The 16,732-nt window shown below is 29.8% G+C and overlaps 1 protein-coding gene across 1 annotated transcript; it reads left to right on the top strand.

Annotated features, from left to right (window-relative positions):
- Positions 1–10,548: 10,548 nt before the first annotated feature.
- LOC119676669 (protein kibra-like) lies at positions 10,549–15,367 on the top strand. Its single transcript, XM_038087920.1, has 8 exons — positions 10,549–10,873; positions 10,932–12,564; positions 12,725–12,905; positions 12,977–13,397; positions 13,476–13,781; positions 13,853–13,973; positions 14,038–14,247; positions 14,832–15,367. The coding sequence occupies exons 1-8, from the start codon at positions 10,549–10,551 to the stop codon at positions 15,280–15,282; spliced, it is 3,648 nt and encodes a 1,215-aa protein (XP_037943848.1). The 3' UTR covers positions 15,283–15,367.
- Positions 15,368–16,732: the final 1,365 nt, after the last annotated feature.

The raw sequence follows: 16,732 nt of genomic DNA, 5'->3' as shown, positions 1-16,732 counted from the left end.
GCTCATTCGGTGTATTTTTTATTATTTATTTTTAAAGAAATATTTTAAGCGCGCATTAATTACAAACACATGCCGCTACATTAGCACACAAATATTTTGTTTATAATTTAATTATTTATGCATATTTCTTAGGATCGCTTCAGTAAAATTATTAAAAAGATTCCATTGTTTTAATTCAATACAAATATTTTGACTTATCATTTCTAATGCATGATGAAATTAATGGCAATAGTTTATTAAATAAATGAAACAGTGTTAAGTAATATATCTATTTCATTCTAATATGTTCTTCTCTTTTTTTTATGTGCCTCGTTTTTAAGTAGAATTAGTTTGAGAATTTTATATGCTTATTTTTTATAATTTTTATTTATATAATGTATAGATAATCAATTTCGTCAAAAATTATACAAAAATGTATTTAATAGGTAAATTGCGATATTGGTATATGTTTTTAATTCTTGTCTTTCTAACTTATCTCTATTTCTTATTAGTCTATTTCTTCTTCTCTCTTTTTATCTCTCTATTTCTTTCTGTTTCCTTTTGTCTCTTTTCTCTCTTTGTTGTTTTTCTTACTTTCTTTATTTTTTCGCCCTCTCTCTTCCAATCTCTCTCTCTCTTTCTTCTTTATTTTTAACTCTCTCTCCTCTCTTCTCGTTATTTGTTTCTTTATCTCTTTCTCTCCCACACAGACACACTCTCATTCACTTTCTTACTCACTCATTCCTATCTCTCTCTCTCTCCCACACAGACACACTCTCATTCACTTTCTTACTCACTCATTCCTATCTCTCTCTCTCTCTCTCTCTCTCTCTCTCTCTTTCTATATTTTTATCTTTCCTTCTCTTATTTTTATTTTTTTTTCATTTTTAATCTCTATCTCTTACTTTATTTTTATCTCTTTCTTCATCTTTATATCTTTCTCTCGCACTCTCACTCATTATCGCTCTCACTTTCTCTTTCTCTCTCTTACTCTTGTTTTCTTTAACTCTCTTACAATTTCTTTTTTTTTTTCTCTGTGTCTCACTCTATCTTTCAATCTCTCTCTCTCTTTCTTTATTTTTAACTCTCCCTCCTCTCTTCTCGTTATTTGTTTCTTTATCTCTTTCTCTCCCACACAGACACACTCTCATTCACTTTCTTACTCACTCATTCCTATCTCTCTCTCTCTCTTTCTATATTTTTATCTTTCCTTCTCTTATTTTTGTTTTTTTTTTCATTCTTTATCTTCATCTCTTACTTTATCTTTGTCTCTTTCTTCATCTTTATATATTTCTCTCTCACTCTCACTTTCTCTCTCTCTCTCACTTTCTCTCTCTCTCTCTTACTCTTGTTTTCTTTAACTCTCTTACAATTTCTTTTTTTTTTCTCTGTGTCTTACTCTCTCTTTTGTCTATCTCATTTTCTCTCCCTCTCTATCTCTCTTTCTCTGTGGTGTAAAATTCTGCAAACCCATGGTTTATTTCGGAATTCGGTTTAATCCACAATTAATGCTCCACAATTCAATGTTCTTTAGGTAGTCGTCTGAAAGTGTTGCTTCTTTTTTGTAAAGGGTTGAAATTCAAACGGCTATAGTTACCGGCACTTGATCGTTGTAAGCAGGTGATATCAGAACCAAATAGTCCTAAAATCTCTGTGTTGATATACTATTATTTGGAATGGTTGGTTGGTTGGTTGCAGTGACAAGCCATTAGATAACTTACATTACCTCAATACATGTACGTGTACCTAATTTAATAGGTCTTTCGTCTTCACCAGTGAACAGTCTGATAAACTATCAAAGATGTATTTTCCTAAGAACCTATGTCTTCTGGACGCCAAAGCCGGAAGAAAAAATTATTTGGTATAGTTTAATTTATTTCTAATCTAGTCTTTTTCTTTAACCCATTAAAAAAAGTAAAAAAAAATTTGATATAAAGTTTTGCTATTATTATCTATATATTTTACATAATATATAGGAATATACAAATTGATTGTTAATAATGGAAGTAAATAGTGATACTTGAAAGCAATTTCCTTTTCGTTATCTCCCGACAAACATAAATTATTACATGTAAATTAATTTATGCATAAATATGCTTAATTAAAAGTTTGATATTTCAATTCGATATTCAATAAACAATGGATTTTTATAAAAAATTTTTTTTATATATTGATGTATTCACTTTATAAAGTTATTATGTTTGTGGAAATAAGTGGAAATGCAAAAATCAATAAAAATTACTTTTAAAACAGAAATAATGTTGTCTTGAATTATACGCGTAGTTTTGTATTGCAAAAGGAAGCCTTACATTACTTATGTTCCATTACAAATTGCTGCTGTCAATAAAAGTAAAGTAATAATACGTAAAAGATATTGAGCGAGCGTATGACAAGGCAACGTGAATTTCTTTTAATTCAGTTTTCAGTATTCAGTATTCACTATTCAGAACTTCAGAACAGTGACATGCTTTGTCAATTCTTGCAGTTCTTTTCCATGTCAGATACAAATCAATTTCACATTACAATTCCCGTACTGTAAATTATTGAATGCACTGTGAACAAATGCGAATGTGAATGTGAATGCGAATGCAATGACAATTGCAGTTGCACTGGTAGAGGCAGAGGCAGTCGGTGTGGCAGTTATTGTGACAGTGGCTATTGTAGTCGCAGTTGCAGTTGCAGTTGCAGTTGCAGTCAATGTAATTTGATGCATTGCATGCATACACAGTTGACCTCTTCACTCAACTATAACGGCCTGTCAGCAAAACGGACAAATTCAATATAAGCGCGAGAACGTAACGTTGCTTGCTTGCGGTAGATTTCATTTGGATGTGGGTAGGCTGTTTTCTTCATCGTTTTCGTTGTCTTCTTGGACAGTGCAATGAAGACCGCACAGACACCCACATACCATACTTAAGCAGTACCACTTACTGACTGTGAGTAATAAGCATGTATTAATGCATTATTTATAGTTAGTAAATTACTATATATGCAAATTAAATGACATAAGTGCTGATAAATTAAAATAAAAATAATTTAAGTGCTCAAAATCAATAATTAATTGTAGGCAGGCAGGCAGGCGAGCAGAGCAGGCAGTCAGGCAATCAGACAGGCATGAGATAAAATTTTTTTCGAATTTCATTAATTTGTCATAAAAATTATACTTAAAAGACACACCCTGAAATGCCATTTGAATTTTTAGAATTTCTTGAGTTTTTTATTTTTTTTTTTCTGTTGTTATGAATTTTTATCTATTTATTTTATAAACTTTTTATTTCGTATCTTGCTACTTATCTTGTCAATTTTTTTTTGTTGTTTTTTGAATGAGATTTTTAGCAACAGAAAAAAGAAAAAATGAATAAAAATAAATACACTTCTAATTGTCTACTTTATGACAGCTTAGCAAAAAGCGAAATGTTAATTTTGCAATATATAAAAAATAAAATAATAATAAAATGAGACACAAGTAAAAATATATAATATTGCAAAATTAGGTAAGAAAAAATATGCGGAATTGAAATTTTTAAAAGCAAAAGTTATTTCAAAGAACTTAATTATGAGCATTAAATACCTGTACATGCCGTCCTATACTTCACTATACTTCACTTAGATACTTAAGCATTAAGCATTAAGCATTTTCGTTTTGTTGTTCTTTTTTCAAGTATATTTTGAGTGCTGTCGTATATCGTGAAGCCAAAAATCTAAGCAGGTACGATTATATATTGGTCAGCAACTTTTTGACCAAGTTTATACTGCTTAGCCAAAATCGGCAAAAAGCATATAAATTTGGCAACTTGTTAATAATATACAAAGAAGTAATAAATAAAATTTCTACGACTTTGAGCCGTATCTGTTTGTATGTGTACAGAGATACTCGTACAATGTTATGCAATATAAAATTACTTAACAAATGGCTAAGTGATTAATTAATATGCCAATGTGTTCTAGAGATGTTTTGCGTATATTACGAAATTCCTAATTTTTTAGTCATTTTCGTTTTTTTTTTTTTTTGTCTTCTTTAAATATAATTATATATACATATATGTTAATCTGTAATTGGTTAGAAACCTTGGGCCATATATTATTTTGGTTGGCCTGCCTATTACTCTATTCATAAAGAAATATTTTTGCTCAATTAGTAGTCAATTGATTATTTTATTGTCATTTAACAAATTTATTTAAATAGAAAATTTCAGTATTAGATACATACCATTGCATTTTTTTTATTATTTTATTACTTCGTTTTTGGTCTGCGAATTTATAGGTACTTGAACTAATTAAATTATCGAAACCTTGGACTTCACGTGACCTTCAATATTTTTTCTGATATTGGCAAACAAAATAGTCCAAAAAAAAATTTTATTTAAGATAAGGCACTTATTTAAAAAATTTTATTAAGTTAAGTATATTTGAACCACTAGAAGTTCTTAAAATTTCGCTTTAAATATTTACAAATATATCGAGTAATTACTACGATACAATAGCCCTTGTATTTTATCAAGTTTTGGAATTTTTCATTAACTAAAAGAATTTCTCTTTCTGGTTATAAGTAAGTTCTGAAGGTAAATTATCGAAAGCGAATATTATAAGATTGTGGCAGTATATACATTATCTGTATTTTGAATTCAATCACTATAACATCGAATTTAGTATTATAATTTAAGGTATGTACTTGCTAAGGTATATTCTTTTTTTACTAATAGTATACACACTTAGACATTTAGAATGCACTCGTTTATTTAAAAGTAACATATTAGATTATTATGTTTAATTACGAAAAATATGTACATCTGTTGTATAAAGAGCTTAATCCCAAAAGAGTTTGGATGTAAGAGTGTCATACAAAAGAGTCTAAATAATGCTTTTGCATAAACCAGATAAATCTGAGAACCATTTCTTAAACAGAATAAAATACCTCTCTGGACTAGATTATATTTCAAAACAAAAACAGAATGAATTCATTTCATTATTCAGATAAATCTGAAAAACATTTCTTAAACAGAATAAAATGCCTTTCTGGACTAGATTTTATATCAAAACAAAAACAGAATGAATTCATTTCATTAACCAGATAAAGCCGAGAACCATTTCTTAAACAGAATAAAATATCTCTCTGGACTAGATTATATTTCAAAAGAAAAAAAAAACTAAATGAATTCATTTCCTTCCATAAATCGGATAAATCTAAAAACCAATTTAAAAATAGAATAAGATGTCTTTTTAAAATAGATTATATATCAAAAATATAGACTGAATGCCTCTTTATAAATCAAATAAATCTGATTGAGAACATACCTATGTGATGTATTATAGGATAGATTCTATTCTTAAAAAATAATGGGATACCTTTCCAATAGCAAAGTGACTCTAAAACGCTATTTTTTCGCAAATAGTAGTTGCCAAATCAAAAAAGAAAAAAGATTTAAAAACGTTATATCAATGATGATCCAATGAATACACGTAAACTCTTATGTATAAGATAATCGAAAACTAACTGTGTTTGTAAAAGAATTACTTTTAACAATTAAAATAATTTTGTAAACGAAGTATCAATATGTAGAAACTTTAAACATTCACAACGTTAATTAAATAGAATTGCATAAAGTCTCTTAAAAGTCTTCCTTACTCATCTTGGAATAAAAAGAAAGCAGTAAAAAACTCATTAAAGCGAAATAAAAAACCAATTAATTTAATAAAATTAAGTGACCAAACGTATATTATGTTAAAAGTGCTGTTACTAAGCATTTAAAAGCTGCAGTATGTACTTTTTTTAGTGACAAACTCACAATACATAAAATAAAAAATATAAACATTCTAAATGTTGGTTTGTGCCATGAGGTATTAATTAATATTTATAATTTCGATAAAGGTATTTTCGTTCAAGTCATTCATATTATCCGAATCAATCGAATTTAATGAGTTCAGAAGTTTCGTTGATTGAAAACTGATTTGTTTTTTTTGGAAAATTTTCGAACGCTTTTATTATTATTATTAAATACTTAGGGCGTGTGCGAGTTAGGCTAAGTTGATGCTAACCCAAATAGGAGATTTTTTGGGATTTTTTGCACTGCACACATTTAGCCATTTATCAACATGTATCGACACATCACTACATTACCGGCACAACTTAGAATTTCCCTCATTTAGAACGCAACTTAGCCTAACTCGCACACGACCTTATTATTTAATTATTATTATTATATTGAGGCTAGTTGAGTCAGTGCACTTAAGCACTTCTACTCTTTATTAACTGCGAGGTTTCTTCATAATCACTCGCTACGTCTTGACTGGTTTATTGTTTATCACTTCATCAGACTAGACTAAGCAATAATTGACCTCAGATCTGCAGACCTCTCCGAGGTGTTTGTAAACATTCTAAGATTCGATAACGTTATGTTAGTAAGTCTGTCAGTTTTCACAAATAATTTCAGGGCTCTATCTTTTATGTATTTTGTGATCGGATCAATCTTGAAATCTTCTCAGAGCCTGGCTTTTTGAAATTTCTAGCTAGCGAATAGTAGTGTTTGAAGCTTTGCTAAATGCTACACATCCATAACTTCTATATGGATCGGTCGAATTATTTGGTTATATATCAGTTTTTTGTTCTTAGCATTGAGATTTTCATTTCTGAATAGCGGTTGGAGGTGGTAAAGAATTTTGGCACAGCTAATTCTTTTCAGTTGTACATATTTAAACCATGTGATTCGTTTGTCCACCGTGATGCCTACATATTTAATTCTATTCTCCCAGTTTATTACCATATCTCCCATTCTCGACGGATTTTGTCTCCATTTACGCGTAATAAACTTGCTATCTTCCCAGTTTATTACCATATCTCCCATTCTCACTCTCGACGGATTCTGTCTCCATTTACGCGTAATAAACTTGCTATCTTCACAGTTTATTACCATATCTCCCATTCTCACTCTCGACGGATTCTGTCTCCATTTACGCGTAATAAACAGAGCTTTAATTTTTTTATTATTGATTTTTATTTTCCATTTCTGGAAATACTCCAGGATAAGTTTTATATGCTCCTGAAGTGTGTTGGTTCATTTTTTGTATAACAATAATTTAATATATTGCAAACATTTTTTAATAGTGAGTTTTACTTTTATTACGCACCACTTGCTTGACGCAAGTAATTAAATGCGTAAAGTTTAAAAATCTCCGTGGACGTATGAGTGACTAATAATATAAAAATTTAGTAGGTGAAGTTTTTTTAAAAAAAGTAGATATTCATACCTATAGATACAAATTACTTAGATATAGATATTCTATATATATATCAGTGTTCATTTATTATGTTATTATATAGTAAAGATATTTTTACTTAAAGATTCTTATAATTTATTATTTTGTATTTGTATTTATTATTTACTAAATACCTTTAAATACTTTAAAAAAATTCCTACAATGCCAACGAATGATAAAAAAATTTCTTAATTGATTATTGAAACGAAAGGTGCAAAATAACAAAATTGTTTAACTCAATTTTTGACGTCATAAGAATTTGCAATTTGTTGTCATGTTGTCGAGCACGTTCACACATTTTTGCTACACTTAACAATAAGAATCAAAAACCAAAAAAAAAATTAAAAAAAATTAATAATACACAATTAAATTAAATTATATATGAAATAGAAAAAAAGTTGCAATGTAGCCTAAAAGTCTAAAATATTTTTATAATTTATCAGCCAGCGAACTTGTTAATTCCATTAATAAAAAAATTATTTTTATGACTTTTTGCACTTGAAATTTGTATTTTACCAGCCTTAAGACAGCAGCAATTACGCAAAATCCTACAATTACACTGCAAAAAATAACAATGCATATATGTAACTTTGTACTCACTATCAGGGAATTTATAAAGTCAATATATATATAAAATCTAAAAAAGAAAATATTTTTCAATTTAATTAAAAATGTTTCATAAAAATCCAAATTTCCAACTCAATAAAATTCTTGGAATTCTCCTACTAACTTTATAATATATATAAAAATTTTTTTTATTAATTAATTTTCATGAATTACTGAAATTCAATTGAAATGAAAAGTAAATATTTTTCTAAATATTTTACTTCTGTAGATCTTTGCCTTTGAAAGCAAATAAAAGTCTTAGAAATACTCGGCATGTTTTATATCTAAAATTTTAATTGCACCGATTAATGTGAAGTAGACGAGTATTTCTGTTTCTTCATAGTATTTGATGTTTAGTTTCCAAAAAGATATTTTTATGTTTCAAGTGCCATAATAGTTCTAAATGTGAAACTAAACAGTTTGAAGTGTTGCAATACTATCGAACCTGTCAAGTTGCGGCGACTTCATTTTATAGATTCTATAGAAAGATAAAAGATTTCAAAGAAGATATTTTCAAGGAAATGCTCAGATTTATATCAAACAAATATCAATAAAAATATTTGAAGAGTAAACACTAATAAATGGGCTTGATAATATTAAGTATTCTTGGAATGTGAAGAATAAATATATTTGGTTTAAAAAGTATACGAAATTTATAATTTAAAATAGGTGCCTCAAAAATACCATCACTATTTTTTCCTCTATGTTGGTAGCACTGTTCCATGTTACGACGCGAGATTAGATGATCACCTATGCAGTGTCTTAACACTAGATAGTTTGTAGTTATATATATACTCTTAAGCATCAAAACATTTATAGCATATAATGGAGAAATTACCTTACTTATCTGATGTGATCTCTCATGACTTTTTTCTTTTAACATTTTACCAGTTGAAATTACCATAATTACACTAGAAAATAGATTAACTCTCTTTAATTAATAAAAGTATTTTTTACTCGCTTCTTATTCGTCTTGAGATCAAAAAGGAGCTGTAAATAGATCACTAAACAAGTACTGTTTCAAAAGCAAATGCAGGTTTTCGGATTTTTCCTACTAAACTCTTAAAAAACCTATCATTCATAATAATATCAATTTAGTTGAAGTTAGAATAATTTAAATGGTAAAGCTGTATGTCGGACTTCACGTGGACCGCCTTTTTACCTCGAGTTAATTTTTCCTATATATATACCTATATAACACTTTAAGCAATAAATTAAGAATCTTGTATGTTCTTATATAAGTTCTTGATAGCTTATCGGATTGCTTAGAAGGCGTTATCATCGTCGATGTTAGTTTTTTCTATGTGAAGTAAACATCTGTGATTACATATCTATACAACTTTAACCAATAAATTGAAAAGCTTGTGTGCTCTGATATAAATTTTTGAAATCTTATTGGGTTGCTTGGAAAAGAGTATTTTAAAGAATTCTATGAGGCCTCTATATAATATATGAAAATTTGATAATTCTTCTTACTGTTGGACGGGGCCACAAAGATCGCTAGTTGTAAATCAATGTCTCATGCAGGTGGGTGTGATTATTCGACTATAAGTGGTTATGAATGCTTTACGATCTTCTGCTAATAGATTCAAGTACCAAGTTCGGTTCTACACAAGTTAATTGGTTCCCCAAATTCAGTTGGTTTGATATTTAATCTTGTCGCAGAGTTAATGATTTTTTTGAATTAATAACTATATTTTTAATTTTATGTGAATAAACAATTATTTTCATATAAATAAATATTTTTTCACCTTACCACAAAAGTGCAATAAAGAGCTATTATGTAGCACTTTAAAAATTTCTTAACCAAATTTAGTTAACACTAAAAGTTCTATGGTTAATAGAGTCCTACAATTCTTAAAAGTAGTTAATCATGATGAAAATGATGAAATCAAATATGATATCATTATATATCTATATATGATTTAATATTAACTATTTTAACTAATATTAACCACTTCTAGGGTACAAAGTTTTTTGTTCGGTTTCAACCGGTAATATTTTGCATAGTGCGTATCTGATAACATAAATACAACTTCTTGTTGATTCATAAACTACGGTTATGGCCAATAATTGACCAATTTACGCAATAGCCTAGTAAATATTCACAAAACACTTTATCTCCAAGTGTAAAATTATTATTGACATTTTTTAACCACGCGTATTTGTTATAAACAATCGAAAGATACTTTACCTTGATTATCGGCGCAAAAGCTAAAAAACCACAAAATTTCGTGAAGTTGTTTATAATCGAAGAAAAATGTGGTAAATATTTTCTACTTATAAAATAAAATCTTAAAAAAATTAAATTGTTTGCCCATATTTACTACAGGAAATGCCAACGACAAAAGTTGTTTTTGAACAGGGCCAACATAAATTAGCATTGCTAATCTTATCAGTTTTGGACTAATTCAAGTCCGCATATTTTAAAGCCGTGGGAATTAATTTGAGAAGACTTTACTAATTTTGTCGAACATGTAAATATGTTAAAAAATTTGTAAATATATTTTCAAATAAAGAAATTTATCATTTTCATTTAATTGGAAATTTGTCTGATCTACTCATGCTCACGCCATCAAATATTTGAAACTCTACTCATACATTATCCACAACGAACCGGAAGTATATTCATTTAGACATATGTTTTCCCAACTAATTTATTTAAATCGATAAGATAAGCAAAAAATGTTAGATACTTGAAGTTAAACAATGTTTTCTGTTCTTCTTTATAGATATACGAAACCGCAATCTTTTGAAGACTGTGTCGGAGATGAGTTGCCCGTTGGCTGGGAGGAGGCTTACGATCCAAGCATAGGACGATACTATATAAATCACATAGCACAAAGTACACAACTCGAAGATCCACGTCAGGAATGGAAATCAGTGCAAGAGCAAATGTTAAGTGATTATTTATCAGCGGCACAGGATCAACTGGAAAATAAACGAGAAATGTTTGATGTGAAGCAGCAACGTTTGCTTATAGCACAAGATGAATACAATCACCTTAATAAATTGGCAGCGAGTCGAAGCAGCTGTAAGTTGATTATAATATCTTTTTAATAAATTATATTAATTTTTGTTTATTTCTGTAGTATGTTCATCGTCAAGCTCTATGAGCAGACATGATCCAGAACTGCTACGCGCCGATCTTGCTTTGGCACGAGAGCGTGTGCGACAACTTAAGCAAGAACTGAATCATATAACTAATGACATAACGTTTACGGAACGTGGCATGAGTACCTTGTATTCAGTGGGTGAGAAAATCAATGCGCGCCAAAATGGCTGTTATGATATCGCTGAAGTACAGGCCATACACGAAGAGATGCTAAAGGTGCACAAATCGCTAGTATCAGGTGAAAAAGTGCGTGAAGAATTGATGCGTAGCCTAGTGCAAATTAAAAACGAATTAAGCCGTCAACAAATAAATGAAGAAAATGCTGACTTCATGAATACCACTTCTCCATTTGATCGTGTATGCGTTGCGTCGCAAACAGATCTTTGTGGCGCCGGTGATAACATGAATAGTGGCGCACGTTTCGCAGAAATGGCGAAAACGAAACTGCAATATGCAGAATGGCGTAAACATATTAAAAATTTGCAACAGCAGTTGGCTGATCATGTGGAGCGCATAGAACCCGGTCAATTGGAATCTGATAAAGATCGTATTCTCTTAATACAGGAAAAGGAGAAATTACTTAATGAACTGAATAGCATTTCAAATAAATCGCGTACACCTGAAGAAATAGAAGTCATACAAAAAACGCGTCGCAAACTGGAAGATGATTTGAATGAAGCGCACGAAGCTACAAGTCAATGTATTGCCAATCGTTTGCGTTTCCATGAAGAAAAGCAATTATTGCTAGACAAGCTACAAGAAGCAATTAAATACACAAAAATGCTAGAGGAACGTTTGAAATCCTTTTCCTCTGAAAGCACATTTTCAATTAGTAGCGGTTCCAGTTTGGGTTCACTTTCTACAGCGAGTAGCAAGAGTGCTCTTAGTTTTACAGATATTTATATTGATCCGTTTGCTGTAGATCCACAAATAGATGTGGTTGACTTAAGTCGCCGATCACAACGTCTATTCCAGCACCTGCAAGCACAACAAGCTGCACAACAATCACTCGCACAACATCCACAACTGCAACAACAACAATCTTCAGAGATTTCTCTGTCACCACGCAGCAGTCTTTCAATGGAAACACCACCCGCCTCGCCTATGAAATATAATTCAACAACAGATCCAAAAGAAGAACGTACATATGCAAATACTTCTGCTCCGTTAGCACCACAATATCAGTCTAATAATGCAGCTACAACTACAAATGCACGCACGCATCCTAATGATTTGGATACATTCGTGCTTGACTGCATGATGCTGGAAGCAAAACTACAGAAACTCAATATGTCTTCACCAATTAATTTGGCTGCACCACTGTCTCCAATTTCAGAAAAACCATCTCTGCTGGATTTGCCACAAGAAATGGTCAGTCGTTCATCTTCAACCTCGAATACACGTTCTGTTTCAGCGGCAGTGAGTAATGAATCAGTTGCTGGCGATTCAGGTGTATTTGAGGCGTCTAGAGCACACTTACCCCGCAAGGAATTAGCGCAACTACAAATTGGTTTGAAATATTTGAAACAAAAAGGAGTGCTGGTGGTGTCCTTAGAGCGTGCGAATAATCTGTCGGCATTATGGACAGCTACAACGGACAATTCACAAGTGTAAGTAAAGTTTAATGGAAATTATCTGACATGTTAAAAAAACAAAATCATTTGTATTATTAAAGCTTGGAAAAAAACTTCTTGTATTAAAATTATATGATGTACTCGTATATAAAAATAACAAAATTTTATTAAAACAATTTTTTCTTTTTTGTTATAGTTATTTACGTGCCGCTTTACTACCAAATTCGCTTACATCAATTCGCACAAATGCCGTATCAGACTTTCATAAGCCCGTCTTCAGTGAAACGTTTGCCGTGCCAATATCGCTTAGCAAACTACAAACAAAGAGTCTTCAAGTGACGGTAGTCAGCATGACTGGACAAAAAGAGGAAATAATTGTAAGTTTAATACAAAAAAAACCATCGATTTAAATTAATTGACAATAAAACCCAATAATATTTTTTTATAGGGCACTGTGCAAATAAGCATGGCCGAATTTAATCCAGATGATTCAACGCTGAAGTGGTACAACGTGCTCAGTTCCAAATTCATAAATACTTTCGAGCCACTCGATATGCCGTCTACAAGTGCTGCAGCCGTAGCGGCGGCTACAGCACTGGCTGCAACAACCACACATACAACAGCTACTGTAACTACTGCCACCAACTGTAAAGAAGAATCTTCGGATGAATCCACAATAACATCGTCACAAACATCAACGTTAACGCGCAATCAAGCGCCACCTTTCGAATTACAAGAACAAATTACTGAAGAAGTAACAGAAAACTTAAATGGTGAAGATGAAGATGATGATGATGATGACGATGATGATGATGAAGAAGAGGAAGAGGAGGAGGAATTGGAAGGAGCCGTTGGTGGTTCTACAGATGGTAAGCATTTTAAATGAAATAATTTGATTTAACTAGAAAAGTAATGTTTTCTTCAATTTTTTATTATTTATTGTTTAGCTTTCGTGGCTGCTTATTTGATGAAACAAGAATATGCTGACAAACAAACAAATACAGAATGTGCTTTTCCACCAGAAAAATCTCGTTCCAGCCAACAACAACAGATGTCAGATGATAGGCCTGTGAAACGTTCGCAAACCTTCACACCTTCAGCTGCCGTGGGTAAAAATCGTTATATATGCCGTTTAAATCGCAGTGATTCTGATTCTGCCATGCATTTCGGTGTGACACCGCATCCTTTCCATCGTGGTGCCATTGAGCGTCGTTCATTACGCATACATCCCAAAGCACCAAAATCAGTGACAAGTATGTATTGAAATGATGTAAACAAATTAAGAAAATAATATTAATGGTGTTTGTTTTTTCTTTTTATGTAGAACTACATCATACTCATATACCTAGAACAAGTTTAGATTTGGAGTTGGACTTACAGGCGCAGCATAGTAAGCTTTATTATCTTAATGATGAAATATCCAAGCTGCAAAACTTGAAAGAAACGTAAATATTCATTTAACATTTGAGTCGCTGAAAGCATTCTTATTTTTTCAATTTATTATTATAGTTTAGAAAAAGCGCGCGATAATATGGATCCTTTGATTGCCTCTTGGGCGATGGAAAATGAGGAATTCCAACGTTTAGTTGAACGTGCGGATCCTTCTAAGTGTCCTGAAGAAAAGCAATTACAAAAACTACTAATCAAAACAACCAAAGAAATTTATAAGCTGCGTAAAACAAAAGTGCCTAAAGGTTGTCCGGATTTAGTATCATTCAAGTAAGTAAAAATAGGACATGTATATTCATTAATTAATTTCTTGAGTAGACATTGATTTTTAAATATTTTTTACACTGGAAGATTATAAATATCTTCCCTCACATAATTATTAGTTTTATTACTCACTTACTGCTGTCCTTCTTTTCTAATGGAGCGCAGGGCCTTTGGAGCATAGGACATTAGTTTTCTAACATTTTTTTAAACATTAAATGGAATTAATTGCCGGCGTAAAATCAAACTCAAACGGTGTATTAAATCAGTATTGTTAATTTCGATAATTACTTACTTTAAGGAACTCCTTTTCAGTTTTAGAACTTTAATAAATGGCCTTGAACCGATATATTTGCCGGAGCGAAAATAAGAATCGAACCCAAAAAAAAAAATTTTGGTCTTATAACGGCTCCGCATTATACAGTTGGATAGTTTTTTCTTCAGAGACATTATTCTTCAGTTTTTAAAACTAAAATGTTTTATTAATAAATATACGTATATATTATATTTATTAATAAAGCAAAATATATTAAAATAAACAAATTTTTCTTTTTAAATATATAATTCTAACTGAATTATTTCCTTTATTTCAGAGAAAAAATATCATTCTTTACACGCAAAGGACTTTCAGTACCTGAGCTTCCACTTGATTTTTTAATACCTGAAGCTGATTCAATAGAGGAGGAGGAGGAAGAAGAAGAAGATGATGAAGATAATGCCGCAGAAACAGCCATTGCTATAAATACAGCTCTTGTTGCTAGCAGCAATAGGAATAAGAATCTCAGCGATAATCATTCAGGCGGTCGTAGAGAAATACCAGCGTACAAATGTAACGCCATATCGATGAGCACAAATGTTACAACAACACCAACTCAAGCGACTCAAGCGACACCCACAATAACAGCAACTGTTCCAACATTAGAGAAAACATTATCAAATAACACAACTAACAATGAAAACGATGATGTGAACCCAACAGAAACGTCAAAAGATGGCCATCGTTACACTTATGTTGTTGACCCTACCTATGGAGTAGAGGTTTAACTTAGATTACTGTTTGATTGGTAGGGCAGCAAGATATTAGTAATTTTAATTACACTTGTATATTATTGTAATTTATTTAATTTATAAACGTATTTAAGAAAATTTAAAGAATTTAATTGTATAAAATAATTTGTAATTTAATTATTATAACTGATGAAACAAATTTCGTGCCTATAAAATTTAATAGAAAAAGAAAAAAATTTTTAAATTTTAAGTAGTTGTTATGAAATTGTATAGAGAATGTAAATTTATTCATATTTGAATAAGAATTGTATAAGAATTTTTAATTTATATTTAATTTTAAGAATGGTAGCCATTCTTATTGTTAAGCTTAAACCTCTGCATTATATCCATTGATTCCCCTAAATTATAAACCGAAAACACCAACTGTGCATATGTAAATTTATATACTAATCCAATCATATGTTAACTGTATTCCTAAGACTATAACAGCTATACTGTTTGTTGATTATTAAATCCATATATACATATATAAATGAATATAAAAACTAACTTCATAATTAAGATAATAAAACTAAATTAGTGAAAATATTATAATGAACTTATTTTTGATGCATGTAAAATTTGCTAAAATTTTACTAAAAGCAAAATAATTTCCTTTTTAATTGTTTATTATTTTTATTATTATTATATTTAAATATAAACTGATTATATATTTTTTTTAAACTAACCATTTCAATGGGTGAATCTAAACTCTTATTTTTATTATATTTTTTAAAAAATACTTTTATTAAGCTTGCGTTTTTGTTGAGCTCGATTATATTATAATACTGATATATAATATGAAAAACATATTGTAATAAATGTTTTGTAAAAAAAAATTATTTATATAAAAAATTTTTAATATTTAAAAATAAATTAAATAAAACAATTCATGAATATTTTATTATTTATGTAAAATAAAAGAAATTTAATTAGCAGTTACATATACTTATATTGTAATAGCTTATATATTATATATTTAACAATATAAATAACTATTTATAATTTTAACAATTTTATTTTTAATTTTAGTTTTTAATTATTAATTTTAAAATTTGTTATATTAGTTTTACGGTAATTAATATTAAAAATAGTTATGTAAAAATCACTTCAAAATGTATGAAACGGAAAATACTGTTTTTTTTGTACAACAATTTGTTGTAAGTTTTGTTGAAGTTAAATTAAACAAATCTTCTGTATAAATATTGGTAGTAAAATTATTATTTAAGAGATTTTGTAGTGTAATTTATGCGTAATTGGAATGCTTTGTTTCTTTTATTTTGAAAACTGTTCCATAAATTGATAATGAAATTGTGTGTGTGAAAAATGGAAAATTTGATATAAATTTTCATATCCCATCCCCCTCCAAAAAAAAATTACTCAAATTTTTAGTTTCTTTTTTTATAAAATAATGTAAAACAGTTTAAAAATGTATATTGTAATTGTG

Source organism: Teleopsis dalmanni, chromosome 2 (assembly GCF_002237135.1).
Source record: "Teleopsis dalmanni isolate 2A chromosome 2, ASM223713v2, whole genome shotgun sequence".
Lineage (NCBI taxonomy): Eukaryota > Metazoa > Arthropoda > Insecta > Diptera > Diopsidae > Teleopsis > Teleopsis dalmanni.
This window is presented reverse-complemented; position numbering and strand designations above follow the sequence as displayed.

Excerpts from the sequence above, each read along its gene's own strand:
- LOC119676669 (XM_038087920.1), top strand. The coding sequence starts at position 10,549 with ATGTTTTCTGTTCTTCTTTATAGATATACGAAACCGCAATCTTTTGAA. Across the intron at positions 13,782-13,852 it reads AGCACCAAAATCAGTGACAA|AACTACATCATACTCATATA; the intron begins GTATGTATTGAA and ends CTTTTTATGTAG. Across the intron at positions 14,248-14,831 it reads CCGGATTTAGTATCATTCAA|AGAAAAAATATCATTCTTTA; the intron begins GTAAGTAAAAAT and ends CCTTTATTTCAG.